Genomic DNA, 22,066 nt, shown 5'->3' with positions numbered 1-22,066 from the left:
GCCTGCTAGGAGCACTCCTGCTTGGGGCTGACTCCTCATGAATAACTGCTGCATTTGGAGAGGTCAGCCAGCATTAAAATAGTCKAATGGGTGCCACATTGCCTTTGTATCACTTTAAATTCTTAATTAAAACATTAAGTGTCACTAAGTCACATTTCCTGAACTTTAATTTGCCTTAGAAATCATTAATTGGATACACACCAGTGGGTGGTTATCTTGCTCTCAAGGGGAAGCAATGAGTTGTTAGCTGAACATCTGTCAAAAATAGGTGATGAGAATTCAAGCAGGAAATGATACAACGTATATAGAAAGACTGCAAGGGAAAGAAGGAAGGGACATAGTATTGAACATTAGAAGTATGTGATGAAAATGCAGGAAAGATGCAAAACAATACAATTCCCTTTTTCCCTTCCAATCTTTCTATGCAAACTTATGTTTTAGTAAGCGATGAGTGAATTGGGCTAAGTCTACAAAACAGGGCAAGATAGACAAATAAGCAATGCATGATAAACTGTAAGAATAGTTGCACCCCATATGATGATACTGGAAAGACAAAGACTAGAAACTGTGACATAAACTAAATATAGGCTCTTAGGAAAGAGATGAGAAGAAATGAAAGGGAGGATAGTGCATCCTCTATAAATTGTATCAATGAAATGGATAAAAATACTGTTAAAATTGTACTTTTGACTAAACTACTGACTAAAGCAAAAGAGAAGCTTAGGCTGGACAGTAGTAATAGTCTTAGGAGAGTAAATGCTCATTAAAACACAAAGTTAGTAGTCAGAGTGCTTTTCCTGGTGCTGTGAAAGTGGATACAGGGAGAATATGACTGTGCATGCTGCAGGGTTGTTCAGCTAAGGACACCATGTCAGATCAGATATTAGCACTCTTGGGGGCTTGGCAGTATCATCACCACATCTAAACCCACAAATTGCACATCCTCAGGATGGTTCTGTCCGCAGCRGGAAGCACCGGTGCCGTCAGCTCCCTGGAAGCTGCAGCTCAGACATGGCTCGTGCTGCCTGGCCCCCTCGCCTGCCGTCCGTGCCTGACAGCTGAGGGGCTGGGACCCATTTCCATATCCCGAGCTAGGCAAAGCCACAGGCCCTCTGAGCACCTGCRTCGTGCTGCTTTCAGGGCTTCTTTCTGAAAGAGAGATGCTGAATCTTTATAGTAATCATTGCTCTGCAGCAATTTACAGGCTGCTTTCTTCTTCAAACACCTCCCATCCATCCATACGACCCAGAGCAGCAATTATTGTATATCCACACTACTTGCCTTCTTTCTCAAGGCATTTCATGGTGCTGCCACCTTCCTCGTCCGGCAGGCCGTCGCCTGCCACCCATGGCCGTACGTGGCCAGCCCAGCAGCTCCCCAGTCAACGTTCAGCCCCCGGTCTCCAGGCAAGGGAGACTGGTGCAGAGCAGGTGCTCATCTCCTTCAAATGCCTCTCTACGGCCCCTTTCTTGATGTACTTACAAAAAAATGAATATTTTCTAAGACCACTGCTTGCAATGCTGCCTCTTTCTCTCTTTGTATTTCTCCATGTGTTTGCAACCATTTTTCCTGCACTCCAAGCTCTTTGGGAACAGAAACAGCTTTTGTATACTGCTACAACAAGTAACACAGAGATGGCCTGGCCCACAGACAGAAATTCCAGGCACTACTGTAATGTGGATAATTAATAATTGCAAGTATCTGTGTCAATTACAGACTACACTAACATTTGGAACTTCTGCATTTTGGAATGGGAAAATCTTAAAAGCACTTGCAAACCTGACCTCTAACACTTCTCTGTGGTAAGTATTATCATGCCTGGCTATGACATCAGCTTAAATAATACCGCCAGAAAAAATCTAATTAGTCTGTCAGCGCTTTCATAACTCAGAGCTCCTCTTTATCTTCTTGTAGCTGCAATGTTCAACTTTGCTTTGCTTTTTTTCACTGTTTTACTGAGTGCGTAAACGTGTGTTGCCAACGATAAACAACCAGTTCAATTGTTAGTTAACCGAATCAGTCGAGCGGGGTAAATCTATTAACGAGCTGGTCATTAAATGAATCACTGACCTATTTCTCAGCAACCCTAGCTAAGAAGCTATAACTGATGACCTATAAAAGCAGCAATGTGTTAAGGAAAATTATTAGCTGCAAAAGCAGTGCAACAATTAGTCACTTCAGCAGCTTTTACCATCTGAACACAAGATTTGCTATTGCCAGCTCCAGATAATTCCCCGGAAATCAAGCTCTGACACTCACTAATGTCTAGGGGAATTACCATGAAGCTGCTAAACAGACAGTAGAATGTATATATCTCTTCTAACATAGTTTATTACTGAAAACTTTTATGCAAGTGTTTACAATAACTCATGTCTGGAATAGTCCAGAGTCAAACCTGGGACACAGATTCTCCCTGGCACAGAGGGATGAATTTTGAATCTAGTACTTACTTTTGCAGTGGAACAAACCAAACCTATGGGCCAAATAGTCCCTAAGTTGGGGACAGTTGGTATGGTTTAAATCCAGTTCCAAATTCTGAGCCTTGGCTAGGCCCACCGCTGTACAAAAAGCAGATTGAAAATACTTTTTCAAACCTTCCATCTCCCTCTGTAATGCACATCTGGGGCTAGGCAATATGTGAAAACCTGTGAACCTGGTGTGTTATCAAGTGAAAAAAACCAGCAGTGGGCGGAGAGGAAGTGGTAGCATGGGGAAGTGGTGTAGCCTGTGCCCCGCAGCCTCCAGCCCAGCTGGGGACCACCAAGAGAAGAAAGGAAAATCAGGAGGGGCGAATAGGGGAGACACAAGTTACCAAGCCCCTCACATCCCCTCTGCCCTGAGAGTGCCCACCCCTCACCCTCTGCCAATGTTTGACCACGGCACCGTGGTCCCCTGGCACCAGCCACCACATCCTTGTCTCAGTGGTGCTGGCCCATCTGTCATCCTGCTACACTGGTGTCTAAGCACTTTCCAACTCAACCAAGCGCTCCAAGCAAAAAATGATGAGTTTTCTTCCTCTTCCCTGAAAACTGCCCCAAATACTCAGGTAGAGGCTGGCAAGTGAACCGGTCATTCTCACATCTGCTGGAAACTACCCTGCTTTGGGGGCTGCCTTTCGGGATCAGAAATGCATGCTATGTCCCACCATGCTGGTGCGAGGGTTAGAGCTTGAAAACCAGGGGGCACTATTGAAATCTGCCCATTCAACCCCTCCTGAAGGCAACCTGAAGTCCCCCACATTAACACACAAAATCAATGATCTTCTGTAGCAGATTCCTGCCTAGATATTTATATGATGATTGTCCCTACAACACTGAATTTAGATGATGGTATTATGGTATGAAATTCAGAAGTAAAAAAAAAAAAAAAAAAAAAGAGTCCAGAAAAAATAGAGAAGCCTTGCAACACACTCATCAAAAACATATAGGTGTTTTGGCTGAAGTAGGGCTTGAAGAGCAACTTTTTTTTTCTTTTGCAATCATTGCTTGCTTGACAGGCCCCGACCGTATTACATCACTTCCTAAAAACAATCAAATAGAGTCCATCTCCTGAAGAAATTTAACTCAGATACACTCAGGCAGGAAACAGGAAATGTAAATGTTCTCATGAACCAGGGAGAAACTAAAAGAGAACATCAAGTCTGATCACTGAAAAGGTAACATGCAAAGCCAAAACTTCATCACGGTGCTTTCTGTCCTCTTCCTCGCTGAAGGATCTGCCGGCAATAGTAAGTAATAACGCACTTCTTACCTTCCAGGGTAGGACTGTGAGACATGTTTTGTGCCTGCAGCTATAGCACTGAGTCGGAGGGCAACACCCTAAAAACTGATCTCTACGAGAAGATTTGTGAAAAGTTGCACTCTGCTTCTTTTAGCTTTATTTACTGACTGTGTTTTCAGCTCTTTGACTTTTGCATAGCTTTGACTTTTTCCCTTAGACATAATCTGGAACAGCAGCAATCAAATCATAAAATTTTTAAATTGGAGGTGTGTAGGGAACCAGAGTTTCGATTCTGGCTCATCAGAAGTTTTTGTTCTGATTTTAATAATTTGTTGCATTTTTTTTAATCCTATGGCCATACTATCAGCATCTAATAGCAAAGTTAAAGAATGAGTACTCTTTCCATTCAAAAGCTGGCTGAGTATTTCAACAGTCGCAATGAACTGGAACCTGTTTAACAAAAGAACAGCCAGTTCTGGAGACAAATATTTTGAATTCTCAGCTTCAGAACAAAGTGTTTGGCACTGTGGACTTGGATACATTTGGAAGGGAAGAACTGTAAGTAAAAAAGCCACATGCAGCAAAACGCTGAAGAGTCGGGGTATTGTGGCCGAGGCTCCGAGCCATTTGTGGAGGATCAGTTGTGCCATTTGCATTTTTGAGTAAGCACATAGAACCAGTGACTGAGTGACACAGGCAGCTGGTTTGAGAACACCTTGCAGTGGTGATACTCACATGCCTTCTGGTGTCAAACAAATATCTTCCAAAGTGCCTCAATACACACTGGAAGGGTTTGTGATCATATTGTGAGTGAGAGAGCTCCAGGAAGCGGAGAGAGAGGACTGTCGCTCTCAGTTATTGGTAGGCTTCTCCTATCAAGATTTTAAAAGGCTTTGGGGATTTTTTTTTCTTCCTTAAAATCAGTACTATAACTCGGCTGTAAAATGAGGCTGCAGGCTCCAGGCTCACTGCAGACCTTATCACAGTCAGGAATCTTGCTTAGCTGTAAGAATGAGCAAAGCAAGTTATAAAATGGTTTGGTCTTGTCTGCATAAAAACAGTCCTGCTGTGTTACAAACRTAGTAAGAAAGTATATTCCAAGCTTTGAACATACTTCAGAATCAAACTGATGGGAGGAAAAAATCCCATTAGGAACAGAGACACAATCCTTGCTAGAAATAGCAAGAATTGCCTCAGAGAGAAAGAAAGAGAGGCAAGACATGAGAAATGTGGTTTAGTTAGGTTGCAGCTTTCTTAATTCATTTGGGAACTGACAGGAACCCCTTGCACAGTGTACTGACAACGAGTACTTTCATCACCCTTTCCACGTGGTGGAGGGCCACCTCAGTTCCTGGCCCCTCTGTACCTGTTGCCCAGGCTGCTGCAGGGTCCTGCTTGCCCTTCTTTGCGATGCGCATTAAAGGGCTGCACAAAGCAGCAAAATGGTTTCATATACCAGGTGCCCCAATGTATCCCTCCCTGACTTTAGAGGCTTCTTACTGGTAGATCCACTYCTACATTTTAGTTGATTTTGGAACTGTTCCTCTGAGCAGAGTGGGGGCCCCAAGGGAAGTTCCTGCTTGTGCACCTGGCCCYGAAACGCAGCTGGGGCTTGCTCTTCTTCCAAGGGTGGAAGGGGGAAATTGTCACCATGTCAGTGATTTATGAGCCCCCTCCAATTTGGCCAGCCTCTGGGGGAGAGGGGGTGGATCTCACCACCTTTACTCACAAGTCAGCACGGCAGAGCTTTTTTTCCTTTTTGCTCCTGTCCCAAACACAGTTCTCACTTTTAAAGTAGTCCTCTGAAGAAGGTGAGGCAGAAGATCTTGAAGGTCACACTTAAATAGTCTAGAAACTATTTACAAAAYAGATCATGAGAGTATGGTTAAATCTTGCAGCTCAGAGTGAAGGCTATATAAAACCCAATTCCAAACCATGCTGGAGCCTTGTAAAATCCTAGCCTTGCTATTTAGCTCAAGATTAGCAGATGGTTTTGTTCCGGCTGCACTACGATTACTCTAAACCRGTAGCTTCAAGGGCATATTTGGGGACTCTGCTTTGGATGCTGGCCCTCTCCCAGCTCCACCCTGAGGTGAGATCTGGGTTTGTGCAAGTCCCTTTCCCCTTCCCTTTTGCCTTACCCTTTATCTTCTCTTCCTCCTTCCTTTCCCTTGGTTTATGCAGGGAGAAAGCCTCTGCTAACAACCAAGGGCCCCTGCCAGCTCCAGAGTGATCCCTGCTCTGGGTAACCGGGACCCCTGTGCTGCTGCCAGGACTTGCTGCTTAGCCTTGGTGCAACCCTGAAGACCCACTTGTGTGCATACTGCCCCTCAGAACAAATATTAGGGCAAAAGGCTCCTGCCATATAGACATTTTGCAGGGTATGCTGTCTCYGCTTGTATTCTGTAAAGCACATGGGAAACCGTAGTGTTTCTCATGTATGGAGCTATGCAGTGAGAAAATGCTTGAGAAAGAGAGAGAGCAATATGTGTAAGATCTTTAAGTAGAAGAGCTAGGATTGTTGCAAGGAGTATTTTATTTTTGCTGTGTCTCTATATTATTGTTAAAACTGCCATTCAAAGAAACATTGCTATCAAAGATCTAGGTTTTCAGCAGCCTGTATGAGTAAAGGTAGATTGCAGAGAAGAGCATTTTTGGTCCTAGAAGTAAAGGCTTCTAAGGACCTATTTTTGACCTGTTCCCCTCTAGAGTAGTGAACTCCAAAACTGGTTTGAACTCATTGGAATTGACTGTTATAATTTTCTAGYAAAGCAGCAAAATCAGAAATGCAGATATGCTATATCCTCTCTTTCCACAGCACAGTTCCCTAAAAAGCAAATGAAAAATTTATTTCTTTCAGATACATTCTCTGAAAGAAYATATCTCTTTCAGATATACACATTGTATATATTCTCTTCTATTCCTCCATCTTATCCATATATGCAAACTTTTACTGTGTTCTACTCCTGTGCTTCCAGGGGCATCTCAGGAAATCTCTCCCCTATATCAAGCAAGATTGTATATACTGAATTTCAGTCAGTGAACGCAGTAGGGTGTCCCTCAAGAGATTTAATGATTGCTGCTGAGCCTCCAGAGCTTTGAAATCTGTAATTTAAGTGTCCTCCTGAGAGCAAGGAGCACTGGGAGATTTGCATCACAAGTTTCTGAATGCAATGCAGTTGCACAGGTATCACTGATGCACAGCTGGAAGGCCACAAGATTAAACAGATGTAACTACATGTATAATTTGATTTGCAAAACCTTTCGTCCTAGGGGTGATAAATGAAACTAAAAGTCCACAGTTTGACTCTAAGATGCATGACCGAATTTGCAACACTGGCAGTTAAAACAGCATGTAAGCTGAAAGGAAGTATAGTAAGAAAAAAGCTGTTTGCATTGTCTAGAAATAAACTTAAATATTTAAATATTTGCTTCCTGTTTCAAGTTACACCTAGATGACTCTTTCTAAGCACTCCTTTTTAATAGGATCTTGCCTACAGATTAACCATCCTGAAATGTTTGTTTTACTTCATCAGAATAGCATGTATATGTGACAGCTAGCCTCCAGGGTTTTAAGGATTCCTCTTCCAGTCAGGCGGATATTTGGGACCCGCCATAACATGCAGTCCGGGCATGCCCTGACCACTGCAAGGAATGGCACTTCTTAGCTAAACAATAAATGCAAGGAGAGAAACAGAAGAGGAATGAGTCAMGAAAAAGTAGCAATAGTCATACAGACTAAGTGGAGCCATACGGTTTATATGGAAAAGAATGCTACAGAATATAGTAACTTTATGCCAATATACACAGCTTTATAACCTTTCTGTGTTTTGTTACCCTCTCCTGAGTCTTCCTTTCACTGTATTTTTATAGCTTATAGGGAAGTTTGAGGAAACAAAAAATTCCCTTTCAAATTAATAATTTTGACTATTCAGACACTTTAGATCTTGCTTTTCCTCTATTCTGTCYCCTTTTCTTCAGGAGGTAGGAACTACAGTGTAATATGAAAAATTCCCTTCAGAGACTCCAATCCATGAATCTGATGAGAACACAGCAGGCTGAGTGATGATTTTACTGCAGAATCAAACGTGCTGACTGCAAGCTATTTTTCCTTGCCTGACATCCAGCTAAAATCAGAAACCTGTTTGCCTGCTTACTTCATCAAGAAACTCATATCACCATCTCGTTGCGCTACAACACAGGCATCAGAGGAACAAATGCAGCAACAGAAATGTTGTTTTCATCTATTTGTTTRGAGTCTGGTCTGCAGAGCTGCTCAGTATAGTAACTCCCTTTGTCTCCCTTGAAAGACAGGCTTGGAAGCACCTCCAAAGTTCAGGCAACTTCCATTAGTAATTCGAGCATATTTTATAAGTAGACGATACCAAATAATATCTTATACCATGGTATCTGAATACAATGATGTAGCCTTTTTGTAACACCCTTTTCATAAGAATCATAGTATAACCTTCTTTGAGCTGCTGCGAGTGCTTTCTCAATGATGAAAGGGTCAGATTTTGATCCCATGAGGACGAAATCAGTGGTGGAAACCTGAGAACTTTTTAATTTTCAGCTCCAGCTACACACTTAGGCTGTACTCAGCTGCCCATCAGGATAAGACTACACAATTGTCAACGCCTCCCTCCTGCTTGGAGGAGGATGGAAAGGAAAGTGGCAGTGTGAGTTGGGCTGAAGCTGTGGTGTGTGTCCATCGGCTCCCCACAGCATGGGGGACAAATCTCCAGCACTCATGGTTTAGACAAAACGGTTTAGACAAAGCACTGATCATGGTTATCATATATGTGTCTGCTTCTTGACTGACATGCACAGAAGACCGAGTGAGGATATCAGAATGAGACCTAAAGCATTAGGCTGAGCTCAGCAAGATAGAGGGCATGTGCTCTTGCAAGTCAATGAGGTATCCACATTATTAGATTTGACTCCCTGCTGGTTTCACTCCATTGGCCTTGATTTCCTATCCCAAATGAATGTTACCTTGCAGTCAGACCTCTTTTTGAAGGGAGCCAATTAGATCTCTGCAAAATGAAACCCATGCACAGCTGACCAGACAATCCATGATATGAAGGACCCCAGCAAATCTGACTCCCTYTTGGCATGGAGAAAATCCTTGAACAGCATCCCGCAAAGTCTCTGACTTTGGGGTGCTCCCCTGCCATGCTCCAAACCTTGCAACATGCAGCTTTCATGTCGCATGCCTGTGCCCAGCTTGGCTGGTGGGGCCAGACATAGAAATTGTTTCTTGGTGCAGCCCATAAAGCCCACTCAAGTACAGGTCATGGTTTTATCACCACACAAAACATTGATCTGTAAGCACTAGAAGAGAGCTAGAAGAGTCCCTGTCTGGTATTAATAGACAGGCAGGGTGTCCATCACCAGAGACCTGAGTCTGAGGTTTGAGGTCTGGTCTTCTGAGGTGACAGAAGAGCTGAAGGGAGATGTGCCAAGGCAGCAGGTAAAACACAAGACTTGAGAGCAGTATCCTTGCTGCCCATTGCACAATTGGCTGCCCTTCTGCAGAGGACTATTTAATCCACTGAAAGAGAATATCTTTTCAGAGGAAATCACGTTCAAATAAAAGATGCTGTTTTGTCCATGGAATTATGCAAGGTGGACAAAAATATGTGGTAACAAGGTCACGGTGATTTGTCAATTTTTTTGTCTAGAGAGTAGAAAGGGTAATTCTCTTTCACACAGAGACAAGTGATTTGAAATCTGCTGTATAGCTCAAAACCAGGCAAATATAAAGTAACAGAGACATTGAAAAAAGACTCTCTTGGAAATCAAACACAGCAAATACTCCAACTGAAAGTTTAGTGCTGCAGTTAATGAGATGTGACTGTTGCTTTTGCTTTAAAACCACCTCATGTTTTAGACATTCGAAAAAATCATTTTAGCTCTAATAGTAAATGAAAAATAATCTGTTTTCCCCAAACCCTTTCTCACTCATATTATTTTTAACAAYGGGTTTGTCCTTATCAATATATCAAATGAGGCAGATGATAGGTTACAGGAGGAAAATGAAACAAGGTCATAGAAATGATTCTGTGACACTGAGATGGTTTGTCTGCTCTGCCAGCAGTATGGTTAATCATGCAGGGTTCTACTGTGTGGCCATCTATATTGATATCTTGCTGCTTTATGAAATAACAGTAGAAACAGAGTTACTGCAAACTCTGGGGACTATAAACTCTCTCTGGAAAGAGAAGTCAAGTGGCCAAAAATAATAATGGAGAGGAGATCTCCCTCCCTTCTTTCCTCATAGGATTAATGAGAGCTACCGTATCATGGGCATGGGTCAAAGAGCACTCGTGCAAGAGGTCACTGCCTGCACAGGAGACAGAGATCTTGCTTAGTTCTTGACTGAAGTACCAAATAGAGAATAAAGTGACATTATAAAAGGCTGTTGSTATAAAGTGCTTTGCTATTGAAGAATTAACATTTTGATTATTGTATTGCAGTGAAAGAGACTGGTGATCTTTGTAATATTCAAATACTTAATTAAAGTATTAAGCATTATTTATTAAGCATTAAAATCCTTTCTTGGTTTTGGGAAAAGGGTGAAATGATCAGGTGCCTGTATGATAAGYGTGGCATAAAAATCCAGATAAATCACTCCTGCCACAGTCAAGTCATTTTTTCCATTTGAAATTGAGTTTCCTGGAATACAGTCTCATGAGATACTCATCTTTTTTTCAAGAAAAATCTTACAGGAGAAGAGATGCTGCAGAGCAGATTAAGCATGAGATAGCGCTCTAATCCCACTTTTCCTCTCTTGCTTTGTGTCCCTGCAAAGGACAGCTTCCTGTCCTTCTGATTTCTCATTTGTAAATGGGGATGATAACTGCTCATCTCTCAGGGCCATTATGAAGATTAATGTGTTTACAAAAGCATTTAAAATGCTAAGTACTTCTGGTTCCAGTCCTGTGAGATTTGAAATGCCAGCAATGAGGTGCTGAAAACCGTAAGCCCTTGCTAACTCTAGTGGAAACTATGGCTGCCCAGCACTTTACAAGAACAACAAGAATCTTGTTATTGCCAAAGTCATGAAAGCCTGTCCTGCTTTATTCCATAAAATGAGAGCTGTACTGTGCCAGTACTGTATCTGAATGGACAGATAACACAAAAAGTCTTCACTTAATTTAATGCTAAGAAAATTATTGGAGGTTTTGCATTTAGAAGCCTACTGGTGTAATTTATCTAAGGATTGATCCCTGCACCCTTGGTAACAACAGGAAATTTGGCATCAGTATGGAATATAGTATCAAGCTAGAATTTAGTGTACTAACACTAGGCTTTAAACTCCATGACAATTAGCAATAACATCTCTTAAAAAAATCATTTTACTATGACCAATGTAGCGAATTTTAGCCACTTTTCTTGCCAGAAATCAAAACCTGCTAAATCAAACCAAAACCCAAATCAAGATTCAAAAAATCCACCTTAATATTCACGAAAAATAACCAGCACTGTGTCTTTACTACATGCTCCTTTACCCAGCCTGTAGCACTGAGCAGAGGAGCAGTTACTACATTTGTATGCAATAAAGCCTCTGTGTTATTACCTCTYCCAGTCCAAGCAGAAATGGGAGTCAGCAGCTTCTACAGGCTTCACACTTCCCTTCAGCAGCCGTGTTCTTTATTTGCCATGCAGTTAAGTGAATTAAACAAATTTGAGCAAGGCACAGAAACTCAGAAATCAGTGAGCTGGAGGAATTGGTGAATGTGGGATAATGGTCTCTGTGAATGGTGCTAACCCTGGAGTAAGGAGGGCGATGGGAGATGTTGAGGCCATAAGCACTGAGCCTGAGGAGTGGAGCAGGATGGTATGGTTGACAGATAAGCAGAAGACTTTTACAGTGAGAGTAAGACCGGATGCGAACCTGCAGGAAAAACATATGTTTGTGCAAGGCAGTTGCGTGCAGACAGACAACACATGCTGATGTTTCCTAGTAAAAGCCAACTGAAAATTKGCAATCTAATTATACATCTACTGCCCAAGATTTCAAATGAGTGTGTATGTGCATTTGCTGGCTTTTTTTTCTTTAAACAAGTCAAATGAAATGTAAATATTAGAGCTGTATACTTTGACTCAAAGAGAAAATCAATATAAAACAGAAAATGCTAAATTGTCCTCATATGTTTGGCAGGCTTTGAGAATGAATCTACTGGTTCAGGAGATGGATCGCTACTGTTATCTACCATCACAGTAACACCTCCTTTTGTTGTGCCTACTACATATTCTGCAACTGTGGATGACCATGAACACGTTGCTACAAGAGCTCCTGAAAGCAGCTTTGAAACAAAAAGTACAAGTACTGAATTGAATACTACGAGCAATAATGACAGCCTAGAAACAGCAGAACAGTCTATCTTGATATACGTTGTCCCTGTCGTGCTGCTGGTCCTGCTGGTTTTGCTGATCACATTTTTTGTAATACATCATAAAAGGAAAAAGTCTAAACAAGGTAAAATCTATCTTCTCACACATCAGATGGATATTTTTAGAACACACTCAACATGAAAAAAAAGTTATTTTGAGGACTGGAATGCCACATTTAGGACGTATTTCTCTGGCTTTATTTTTAGGTTTCAGACATAGATAAGAATCTGTTACCCCTGGTGAGCRGTTTCTGCATACTTACTTCTCCTTTAGGCATGAGCTAGTTCTTTTTGGCACCTCCTGCTCACTTTGTACACCCATGGGAGCTGTGGCATCAAGCCCTGGCTCYTGCTGATAATGGAATGAAGATGTAACTGTGTGACTATATAGTTATTCTGTCCATGGTTAATAACTTCATGCAAGGTGAATTTAATGCTTCTATTGCCTGTACTATCCACAAGTTAAAGCTGCTTAGTGTTTAATAAAATAAGAACAAGCAAAACCATTTTAAGGGACATTTTTAGAGGGATCCTGTAGGATGTTAGCAGCTATGAAACCACTAGTGAAGATCAAAGCAAATTATTTAGGAATCACATGATCACACTGGCTGCATGCTGCAATAGGAAGAGCAATATTTCAGGAAGCAACGTATATTCTGTTAATAGAGAAATCTGTAAGTCTGAGGTGTTAAGCAATAGAAACCGAACTAAGGTTAACAACAYGCAGTTGGTGAGTAAACTCCCAAAATGATCATACCAGGGTCTTTACCGAATGTGAATGCCATTTTAAGTATGTCAGCCTGAAGACAGCAAMATATATTTAACATACATTCCCATTTTCAGGGCATTTTGAGAATGCCCTATCATGCCATATCATGGGGTCACACTCTTAGCAAATGCTCAGTTCACAGATGGATATCTAGTTGCCTGCCTGTTTCTGGATGGCATGAAATGCAGGTGTGCTTTTCAAAGTGCCTTGGGCCTTGCAGGAGCACAACGCTGGGCATCTCTGGCCCTGTACTTATTGCTTGGAGCCAGCATTTTGGGCATCCTTGTGGAGTGCCATACGGTTCATAGCTGTGGGATGGCTCTGCAGCAAGGGAGTGTGCTAGAATGAATGGGAGGCTTCAGCACCCAATTAGCTGCACTGAATTAAAAATAAGTTGATTTAAGGCAGTGTATGGATACTATATGTAGTTCTTCATTCTTTTTTGAGAGCTGAGGCTTTTTGATCACTTCAAGAATYCCTGGAGGGGAAGTTAATAGCCTGAATAATGGCGGTTACTCTGCTTGTTTACCATCTTTACTTTGTCTGAGGGCCATAACTAGCTTCAAATGCCTTTTTGCATCTGGTTAGTTCAGTATCATTTACCTAACTGAGATCTAAGTTGCCATGCAAGCCTCTCCACTTCTCTCCATAAGAGGCTCCCACAGTCTCTATCCATGACTGCATGTAGTCTGCAGCAAAATGTCCTGGTGTTTCCAGTAAACAATTTCTGCATCAGTGGTTCCTTCTCAGGATGGCACTTTTCTCATTACACCTGTTTTGCTCAGGGAACTATGCCTGTAGTTTCATGCCCACTGTGGTGCTAACAGTCTGCTCACTCCCAGCAAGGTTAAGCTAGTAACAAGCTTCTTTTAGTGTGTTAAAGATTAAGAGTAATAGGCTCCTCTGAAAATTATAAACAGGTTGAGATGGTTTTGCCTTTCATCTAAAAGTTAACTATTATGCTTTTTGAAAATAGAATATTTTTTAAGTGACCCTCTTCAAGATTTCCTTGTAATACAGACCCTATGTATATACAAACAGTGTAACTATGAATACCAACTTTTTTCTTTTCCAGATGAGCTGGGAAGCGAAAATGTAAAAAGGTAAAGTTTATGGATATTACTCGTTTTTATGATTCTTCTTCTCCAGCAAGACATCATAATTTTAACTCCTTTATTATCTGGTTTAATTTAACCATACTCTAAACACTCCTACCATTTRCAGTTATTCCAGTAGCTATCTCTAGGGGCTGCTAAAGTGACTATAAGGCAGATCCAAAAAAGTTGACTGAGGTAATCTCATTATTTAGCAAGCAGAGGAAGCATAAGACAGAACATGAGTACTGAAGTTAACATAAGCCAAGGCGAGAGCTGTTCTGCAAGGACTCACCTCCTGTAAGACCTCCCCTGCCTGCTGCAGGCATCCCTGGCTCTGCCACTGTTGAGACACCGYAAGATAGGTATACTATGAGCAAAGGAGATCAATTCTCAGTCTCATCATATGCTTTTACCATCTAGAATAAGCTCTGTGTCTTACTTCCYTTGTTTTTCAAGTTTATCTTTTCACTCTTACATGAGACAGAAAAGATCTTCCAGCTGCCATGGAAGTGATTCTTGAGCTTCTGGTAAAACAAGTCAAAAGCTGCATGGTTCTTATCTGAGTGATAGTTTTTATCACTATATTTTATTGAGYTCCATCTTGCTAATGAGTGCTGGAAGTTATTAAAATGGTTCATGGGGATAAAAGGGTGTATTTCTGCTAAAAATAGTTTTTTTACCGTATAAGTCTAGGAATGATCAGTAAAGGGAAGAGTAAATGGAGACATTAAAATAAATACAGAGTAACTATAGTTATGACCTTTCCTTTTTAAGTTGCTGCCAATGTCAGTCATAGTTCAGATGAAACTTTAGGCTCTTTGCTTTTATCCTTGGAGCAATTGGACTTCAGCTGTGTATTTCAGTAGGACTGAGATTAACTGTTTCATTTTTCAGCTTTCTATTTACCGTACAGACAATTCTTGAATAGCCACACTGGTACTGTGCTCACAGGTATCCCCAAACTATATTGTCCGAGTCCCTGAACACTTCTGCATGTGATGTGGTACCAAGCCCATGTCATGCTGACCGACAGCACACAGCCAACCTGTTTGCACCTATTTCATTCTTACCCCTTGGGCTGACATATTTTCAGCTTACTAGACCAGGACAACTTTCCAGAAACACAGTCCAAGAACAAGATTAGCAAATTACTACATTATAAGTTTACTGAATTAAGCATTTTGTGTAATGCCTTTTTTTTCCCTCCCTTCTCTCAAGTCCTATTTTTGAAGAAGATACACCCTCTGTTATGGAGATAGAAATGGAAGAGCTTGATAAATGGATGWACAGCATGAACAAAAATGGTACATGGTAACCCCTCTACTCCATCATCCCTCTCTTTCTAGCTGAGGTAGATACCATGAATAGAAAATCAATGCAAGGCATTTTGTATATGTGTCACTGGTTTTTCTAAAACATTTTTAGTTGTGTTCTTGACTCTCTGMTACTAAAATAACAGCACAAATGTCAAGGGTAGAATTTTTCAGAGAAGTATTTTAGTTTGTGTGGGAGCTTATTTTTAACATATGATGGAATATCATAAATGTTTTGAGTTTGCAGTAGAAGCTTTTATTAAACACAAGTATAGCTGTGAACAGTATTTATAGTTTTAAAAAGTTTTTTAATGCTAAATAGCATTTTATTTGAAGCATCTAGTCCTGTCAGCCTTCAAAACTTCTACAGTTGTGCTCCATATTCTGCTATTGTAGAAGAAGCAGCTGTTTACTCATAGGTCAGAATGGTGTTTACTTAAAACTGCTGCCAGGATCCCCTTTCAGGCTTGTCACTACAACTACATCTCTCCTCTTGGTATCCTTCTCCTTCCTTGCCACCTCTCCATCATCAAACACAAGCTTCTTCTCATTGCCAGCASCCTTTGCCACCTATAGCCTCTCTGTCAGGTCAATGAACCCATGGAGCAGTTGGTACCCACTGTAAATACCACCACCAGCATCATCTGCTTCCTCTTAGCTACTTTTAGGCATCTTATATTTTTTCCCTATTGTTCTCCCAGCTGAAATCTCCCAGTTAAAATCTTTAGAGGCCTTACATCCTCCTTCACGGCTCTCCTCAAAAAAGGCACGTCTTCTGGAAGGCACTATTTAAATGAGACCTGATGATGAAATGGTACATGGAAAGCTGTCCTAATAGCTCTTTGTTGGCTAAGAAATGCTGAAATCCTGGTATTTTTTTCAGTGCTAGTCCTTTGCCTTACAGCCACATGGCTCATTTGCCTGACCTCCTAGAGACATTTTGTTTTTCAGGATATAAAACTCTTTGGAGCATTTCTTTACATTAGCACAGTGCTCAACATGATGAGGTTTTGACCTTCTCAGTCTGTAAGCACTAGCAGAAAACATGTGCTAAGCAACTAAGTAGTGATATAAAGGCATTAATACAGTACATAGGGAAATAGTGCTGCAAAATGATGTTAAAATTCTGTGGAGAAAAGGGAGTGAACATTTTACATAATGCTTTTTCGGTACTGTTCCCTAAACTGCAGTCCCAAATTCCTGGTGACCTAGTGCTGCAAAAGTGTAGGTGCAACCATAAACAGTGGAAAATTAACAAATAGTCCTCCTCATTGTAGTTTATGGTAAACAGTACTCAAAGCAGTTCATCTGTATGTGTGTACACAAGTAACTGAAATATATGTAATAAAAAAATACTACAATGCTTATCAAAGGACAGAAAGCTTTAAAACATGTAACATCTATGCTACATCAAGTAAACAGATATTACAGCTAAAAGGATGTAGAAAAACATACTGCAGTTTTAAATTCTATAATAGCTGCACCAAAAAGTTGATGTAATTTTGAAATAGAGAAGAATTGCTGAGAGCAACTATTTTCTTGTTTCTGATCCTTTTTTAGCTGAATGTGAATGTCTGCCTACTGTAAAAGAAGAAGAAAAAGAATCAATTGTCAACCCAAGGTACTTTTAATTCACTATATTATTTGAAGAAATATGGTCCATGTCATTCCAAATTTTATGTATATAATTATAAAACAGATATTTAATTTAAATTTAAATTTTAAAGGTTTTATATGTAAGGACTTTGATTTCAACTCAAACAAATGATTTGATGCTCTTTTATTTTTACGCTGCCTGTAAATTGCACCCATAAATTATCTTGCAGTTGAAAACCTGTGTGAGACAGACAACCAGATGGCACAGACGGAGTTTCACTAGCTGATCAGATTTTAATCACAGTTTCCTGAGGTGTTAATACAAGTGTTCAGAATAGCTTTCTTGGCACTTGTTACCAACAAGGGCCAACATGAAGGGAAGCACCTAGTTCCCCTATGCCATGAGGTGCCTATATGTCCCTGAGAACCACTGCCAGATGTTTCAGCTGAGGTTTTGGCTTGCTGGACAGTGGCTTGACTGACCCTAGGAGAAAGCCAAAGGATTTTCCTGGTGCCCCCAGTGCAGTGCTTCCCAGGAGCAGGTATTAACTCACAGTCCCATGGAGATTCCAGGGAGGGCATGCTAGTTGGATGCAAAAGCACACTCCTAAGAGCTTTACTTGTAAACTTTAAAATTTTCTGTATGGTTTCTTCAGGATTTTGGCCAGAACCCCAGAATCCTGCTCAACTTCTTCTTCTTTTTTTTGTTTTCAGCTGGCAGCAAGGGGCTGCATGTCATTTCTATCCATGCAGCTGTGTTTCAGGGATGGGTGAAGCAACTCCTCTCTATGCTAGATTACAATAACAAACAATGAAACCAAGTCGCTCGCCAAGAAAATCCTTTGTGCAGAGATGCAGGGAATGCAAGCAGCCAAGGATGTGAGCGGGGGCACCTGAGGGAGATGGTGCAGAGAGAGGCACCAGAAGATAGCCTGGTAGGGATGGAGGGAGCAGGGATGGGGGCTTCCAGTGACAGCCAGATGTAAAGCCAGCTCAGCCCTGCCACCACAGCACCCCTCTGACAAAGCTGTGCTTGTCACTGCAGACCTCCGTAATACCCCATTCCTCTCCTTTTTGACTTTCCTTGCTCAGGAATGGAATAGGAACATTAAATCATCATTGCTAGAGAGTTTATAACTCAGTTTCTCTAAAGCTGTTGTTTCAGGATAGCTTCAGAATATGGCAGCTGCGTTGCCACTATTTGTATTTAAAAGGCTTCCCTTCATGACTGTAAAAAGAGAAATCCTCCTTTTTTAAACAAAAGCTTAGACTCCAGTGGTCCAGATGCAACCAAACCCAGTAATTTTACACTGAGATTCTGTAAAAAGACGCTGCATTCAAAGGCCATTCTGGTTTTCCCTTCCAACCTCTAAATGATAACTCACAAGGGGAAAATTGATAAGGATAGATAATTGTAAAATACAGATTTGCTAACTGCACTGCTTGCTGTAATAGGGAGTCTAAGACAAAATGTTCTTGAGCTGTATGTTAACACCAGCAGATATATGTCATACTATAAAGGGCTTTTTAGGTACAAGAGCATCTTCAGCACTATGCTTGCTTTCCAGAACTTAAACAGTGATTTTCAGAAAAATCACATGACCTACTAGTCTGAGTTGTCTTTTTAAATACTGTTCTTGTTAAAGTGCTCTTGTACTTGAATTATGTTAATGAAAGTCAAGAGGCATGGTTTCTATTCCTGTCTGGCAAAAGGCATCTTCGGGCTCGCTGCTACTTCAGATTTCCCATCTGTAAAATAGGGATATTGTTACTTCAAAGTACAATAGTGAGGCTTAAGCCTTGGTTCAAGAAGCAACCCCTTTCAGATATGAGTGCTTCAGTCTGAATGAAGATAAATCTCATCTCTTGTGTTTTGTTGCCTTAAAGATATAAATGTTTTTAAAGTTTGGTCCTAAGGTACTGATTATCAGAATGTCTGCTTAAATAGTGTTTATTAGATTTATCTTTAAAATAAGCTTAGAAAAAGAATATTATTTAAATACAAAGTGCAAGATTATTAGGTTCAATTTCAGATTATAGAAGATTGCTTTATCTGGGAAAATTTATTCTCAAACTAGGTTAATTCCTTTTTAGACGTTACTGATGATGTCTCAAAGCTGTAAACATTTATCTTATTAAATACATTTTTGGGTATTATTTTCATTCTTCATACAAGATGCTAGGGAGGGTTAATCAAGACTCAAACATTTTGAACTATCAATTGATTTTGATAAAATATCATTTTGAAAACATCTCAGAAAAAGCATTTCAATAGTGGCATTTTGACATTTTCAGAACGAATTTCATTYCAAAACTACTTTTCAGAGTAAGTAACGTTTTAATATAAGTTTTAAAAAGACATTAAATACAAGAGCAGCGCAGTGTTGAAATATTTCTAGGTGTTTTCCTCAACTCAAGACTACTTTTTTGAATTTCAATTTGCATGAAATTTTGAAATGTGCTTCATTTCTGAGGGAAAAAGTATTTGAAATTGTGGCATTTCTTGGTAAACAAAAAAATTAGTTCCCATTAATTTTGTGATTGAACTTTATCAGACCAAGATGTACTTTCTTTTCTGACCGAACTGTCTTAGTTGAATAAATAATGCCCAAAATAGAACTGCATATAAATAAATAAATCTGCTTCAGCAGCTCTTCAGAGCAAGAAATGCGAAAGATAATGAAGAGAAACAAAGCTATTTTTATAGGAAAAATTCTTACTAATGAGCATGAAGGTCATAGATTTGGGCACATTAGGCAAGATATGACAGTCCTGGCTTTTTTGTTGATGTAGGTCACCTGCCTTGTGCACAAGCCCACTAAGTTTTGTATTACGGGATACATCTTGCTGTTGAAACCTAGTGCTAAAATCCTGCTTTCTCTACAGCGGACAGAACCCAGATATCTCACTAGCTTTGCCAGATTTGGGGTTCAGTGCAAGCCTGCATAGGCAGGAGCCAGGCGCAATGGAGGCAGATGAGGACTGGGGCACATGTGGCACCCACACAGSAGTGAGACGAATCACTTCTCGGGGGACTTTCGCTACCCTTGCAAGCAAAGGGGCAGCCTGTCCACTTCCCAACATCAGTCTTTGCACTGATGAATACAGCGAAGCAAACCCAGGCCCCATTATGTCACCTGCTGAGGATGTTTGGTTTTCTTTGGGTGTAGCTCAGCATACTCCCACTCCTCCCATCTGAAAAAGTAACTCTTATGGACAATCTGGGTGGGGAAGAAACTGGAACAGAAAGAAACACTTCCTTCCCAGCCTTCAGAAAGGTACTTAAAAATATGCAAAATATTAAGATTATGATTGACCCTTTAAACTTCGATAGTGGTTTTGAAACAATATAGCATTAAAAATCTTAATTAGTACAGTTTTCTAATTTAAAGTCTAAGAATTTCTTTTTACTTGAAGAAGTAAAGCAAAAATCTCCATACTCTTTTTTTTTTACCATTGTATAGTTTTTACAACAAGCTATAAATGGAGCTCTAACAATAATTCTGCATGTTTTCCTTTTTGTGCAATGCTGGGTTACAACATACAGCAGCTCTAGTTTTATCACAATCCTATACTGCTTGCAGCCCCTTATCCTAAATATTTTTAACTTTTTTCCAGTGCTTAAAATGTTACACAGTTTCCTCTGTGCAAAAGGCCTCCTCCTTGGTAGAGCTTAAGTGCAAGAAGGTGAGATTTTATGGCTCAGCTCTTTGTACTTGCATATTTTGTAAGGCAACACAGCCAGGATCTGTTGGAGCAAAGGTCTTATAAACAGCCTGTATATAGCTGTAATTGTGGTGCTCTGCTAACTCCAGCTAGCAGGGCTTCAAGGGCAGGATGCTTTTTGGGTATCTTTGCCTCTATCTTTGTGGGTAAAGACAGCCAAGATAAGGGAAGCTAGGAATCGAGGCATGTCACTCCCTCACATGGCTCAGCAACAGATGGCTCCAGGATGGAGTTGGATTGGGGCTGGATATAGCCTTTTATGGATATGGATCTGTCATGCATCACAGCCATCATTCCACCCCAGCACTGCAGTAACTGGAGGGGGATCCACCTGCTCAGCCTGAATCCAAGAGCTATCCTGCTCCATGTTACAGAGGTACCAGCTTCAGCTCCAAGGAAAGAGTGTAAGTCCAGGGGAGGACTCTACCATGCTGTCAATGCAGACTGAAATCTAGCTAGCTGATAAAAATGTCACATTTGTAATGCTGGTGTGAACAAAACAGATCATTAAGAAAGTGCCAGGGASCAAATTGTTTAGGCAGAAACCAGAGGGACAAAGCAAAATTTTAGCTGCTATAAGGATAGATTTAAAATTCCACATGTAAAAACTATCCTAAAGTGTGGGAAGAGGGGCATTTGATTTCTGAGTCCTTGCCTGGGAACAGGAGAAAGCTTGCACTGTACTGTCTCTTTAGACAACAGAAAAATCAGAGAAGCCCTTGCTTGCAGTATCTAGCACCACAGCCAGGTTCATTTCATGCCTTGCATGGCTGACACATTTGTTTTCTACTAACACCTTCTTGCAGACTGAAATGCAGACTGAAAAGAGCATAGGTTCTTCTTCTTCTTCTTCTTCTTCTTTTTTTTTTTTTTTTTTTTCTGAGAGAGAAGCGACCAAACAACATGACAACATGACACAAGTGTTTTTTCTTTTTCATGTACACACAGTGATGGTGAATCGTGAAGTCAAAACAGCAAAGAACTGGTTAAATGGAAGCAGCACACAAGCTAATGATCCCCCAGACACTGGATGAACTGGATTTAAATGTAATTCATCTCAAAAGGCCAAAGAAGCAAATTCTTTTGTTGTGCCCTGCTACATACATTCTTCAGAAAGGAAACACCACCAAAGGGGGAAAAAAACATAAAAAAAAGGAAAAGCGATATAGGAAAGTTAGGGATCTGACTTAAACTCATTCTACAATGAGATTCATCACCTGTAAAGAGAAACCRTTTCTTTTTCCTTTTTTTCCCAAAAGGTTTTCAAAATAGTACATATTTCTACATAGTTCTCCAGTGCTACATAGTGCATCATGTAAAAGCACTCATGTTCCAGGTTTGTTTTTTTCTGTATAAATAGCACCCACAATTCTGGATTGCACTGGTTTAGTGGTTTAAATGAGAAAATTAAGTTCATACCTATGCAATGTTTGTTTTTTAATTTGC

The 22,066-nt window shown here is 40.6% G+C and overlaps 1 protein-coding gene across 1 annotated transcript; it reads left to right on the top strand.

Moving 5' to 3' along the window:
* Positions 1-3,660: 3,660 nt before the first annotated feature.
* On the top strand, positions 3,661-19,241 carry TMEM154 (transmembrane protein 154). Its single transcript, XM_085300671.1, has 6 exons — positions 3,661-3,727; positions 11,888-12,205; positions 13,964-13,991; positions 15,204-15,289; positions 16,859-16,919; positions 19,190-19,241. The coding sequence occupies exons 1-6, from the start codon at positions 3,661-3,663 to the stop codon at positions 19,239-19,241; spliced, it is 612 nt and encodes a 203-aa protein (XP_085156797.1).
* The last annotated feature ends 2,825 nt before the right edge of the window (positions 19,242-22,066 follow it).

The sequence above is a fragment of the Rhea americana genome, unplaced genomic scaffold, assembly GCF_003343005.1.
Source record: "Rhea americana isolate MKP2758 unplaced genomic scaffold, rheAme1 scaffold_167, whole genome shotgun sequence".
NCBI classification, from domain to species: domain Eukaryota; kingdom Metazoa; phylum Chordata; class Aves; order Rheiformes; family Rheidae; genus Rhea; species Rhea americana.
This window is presented reverse-complemented; position numbering and strand designations above follow the sequence as displayed.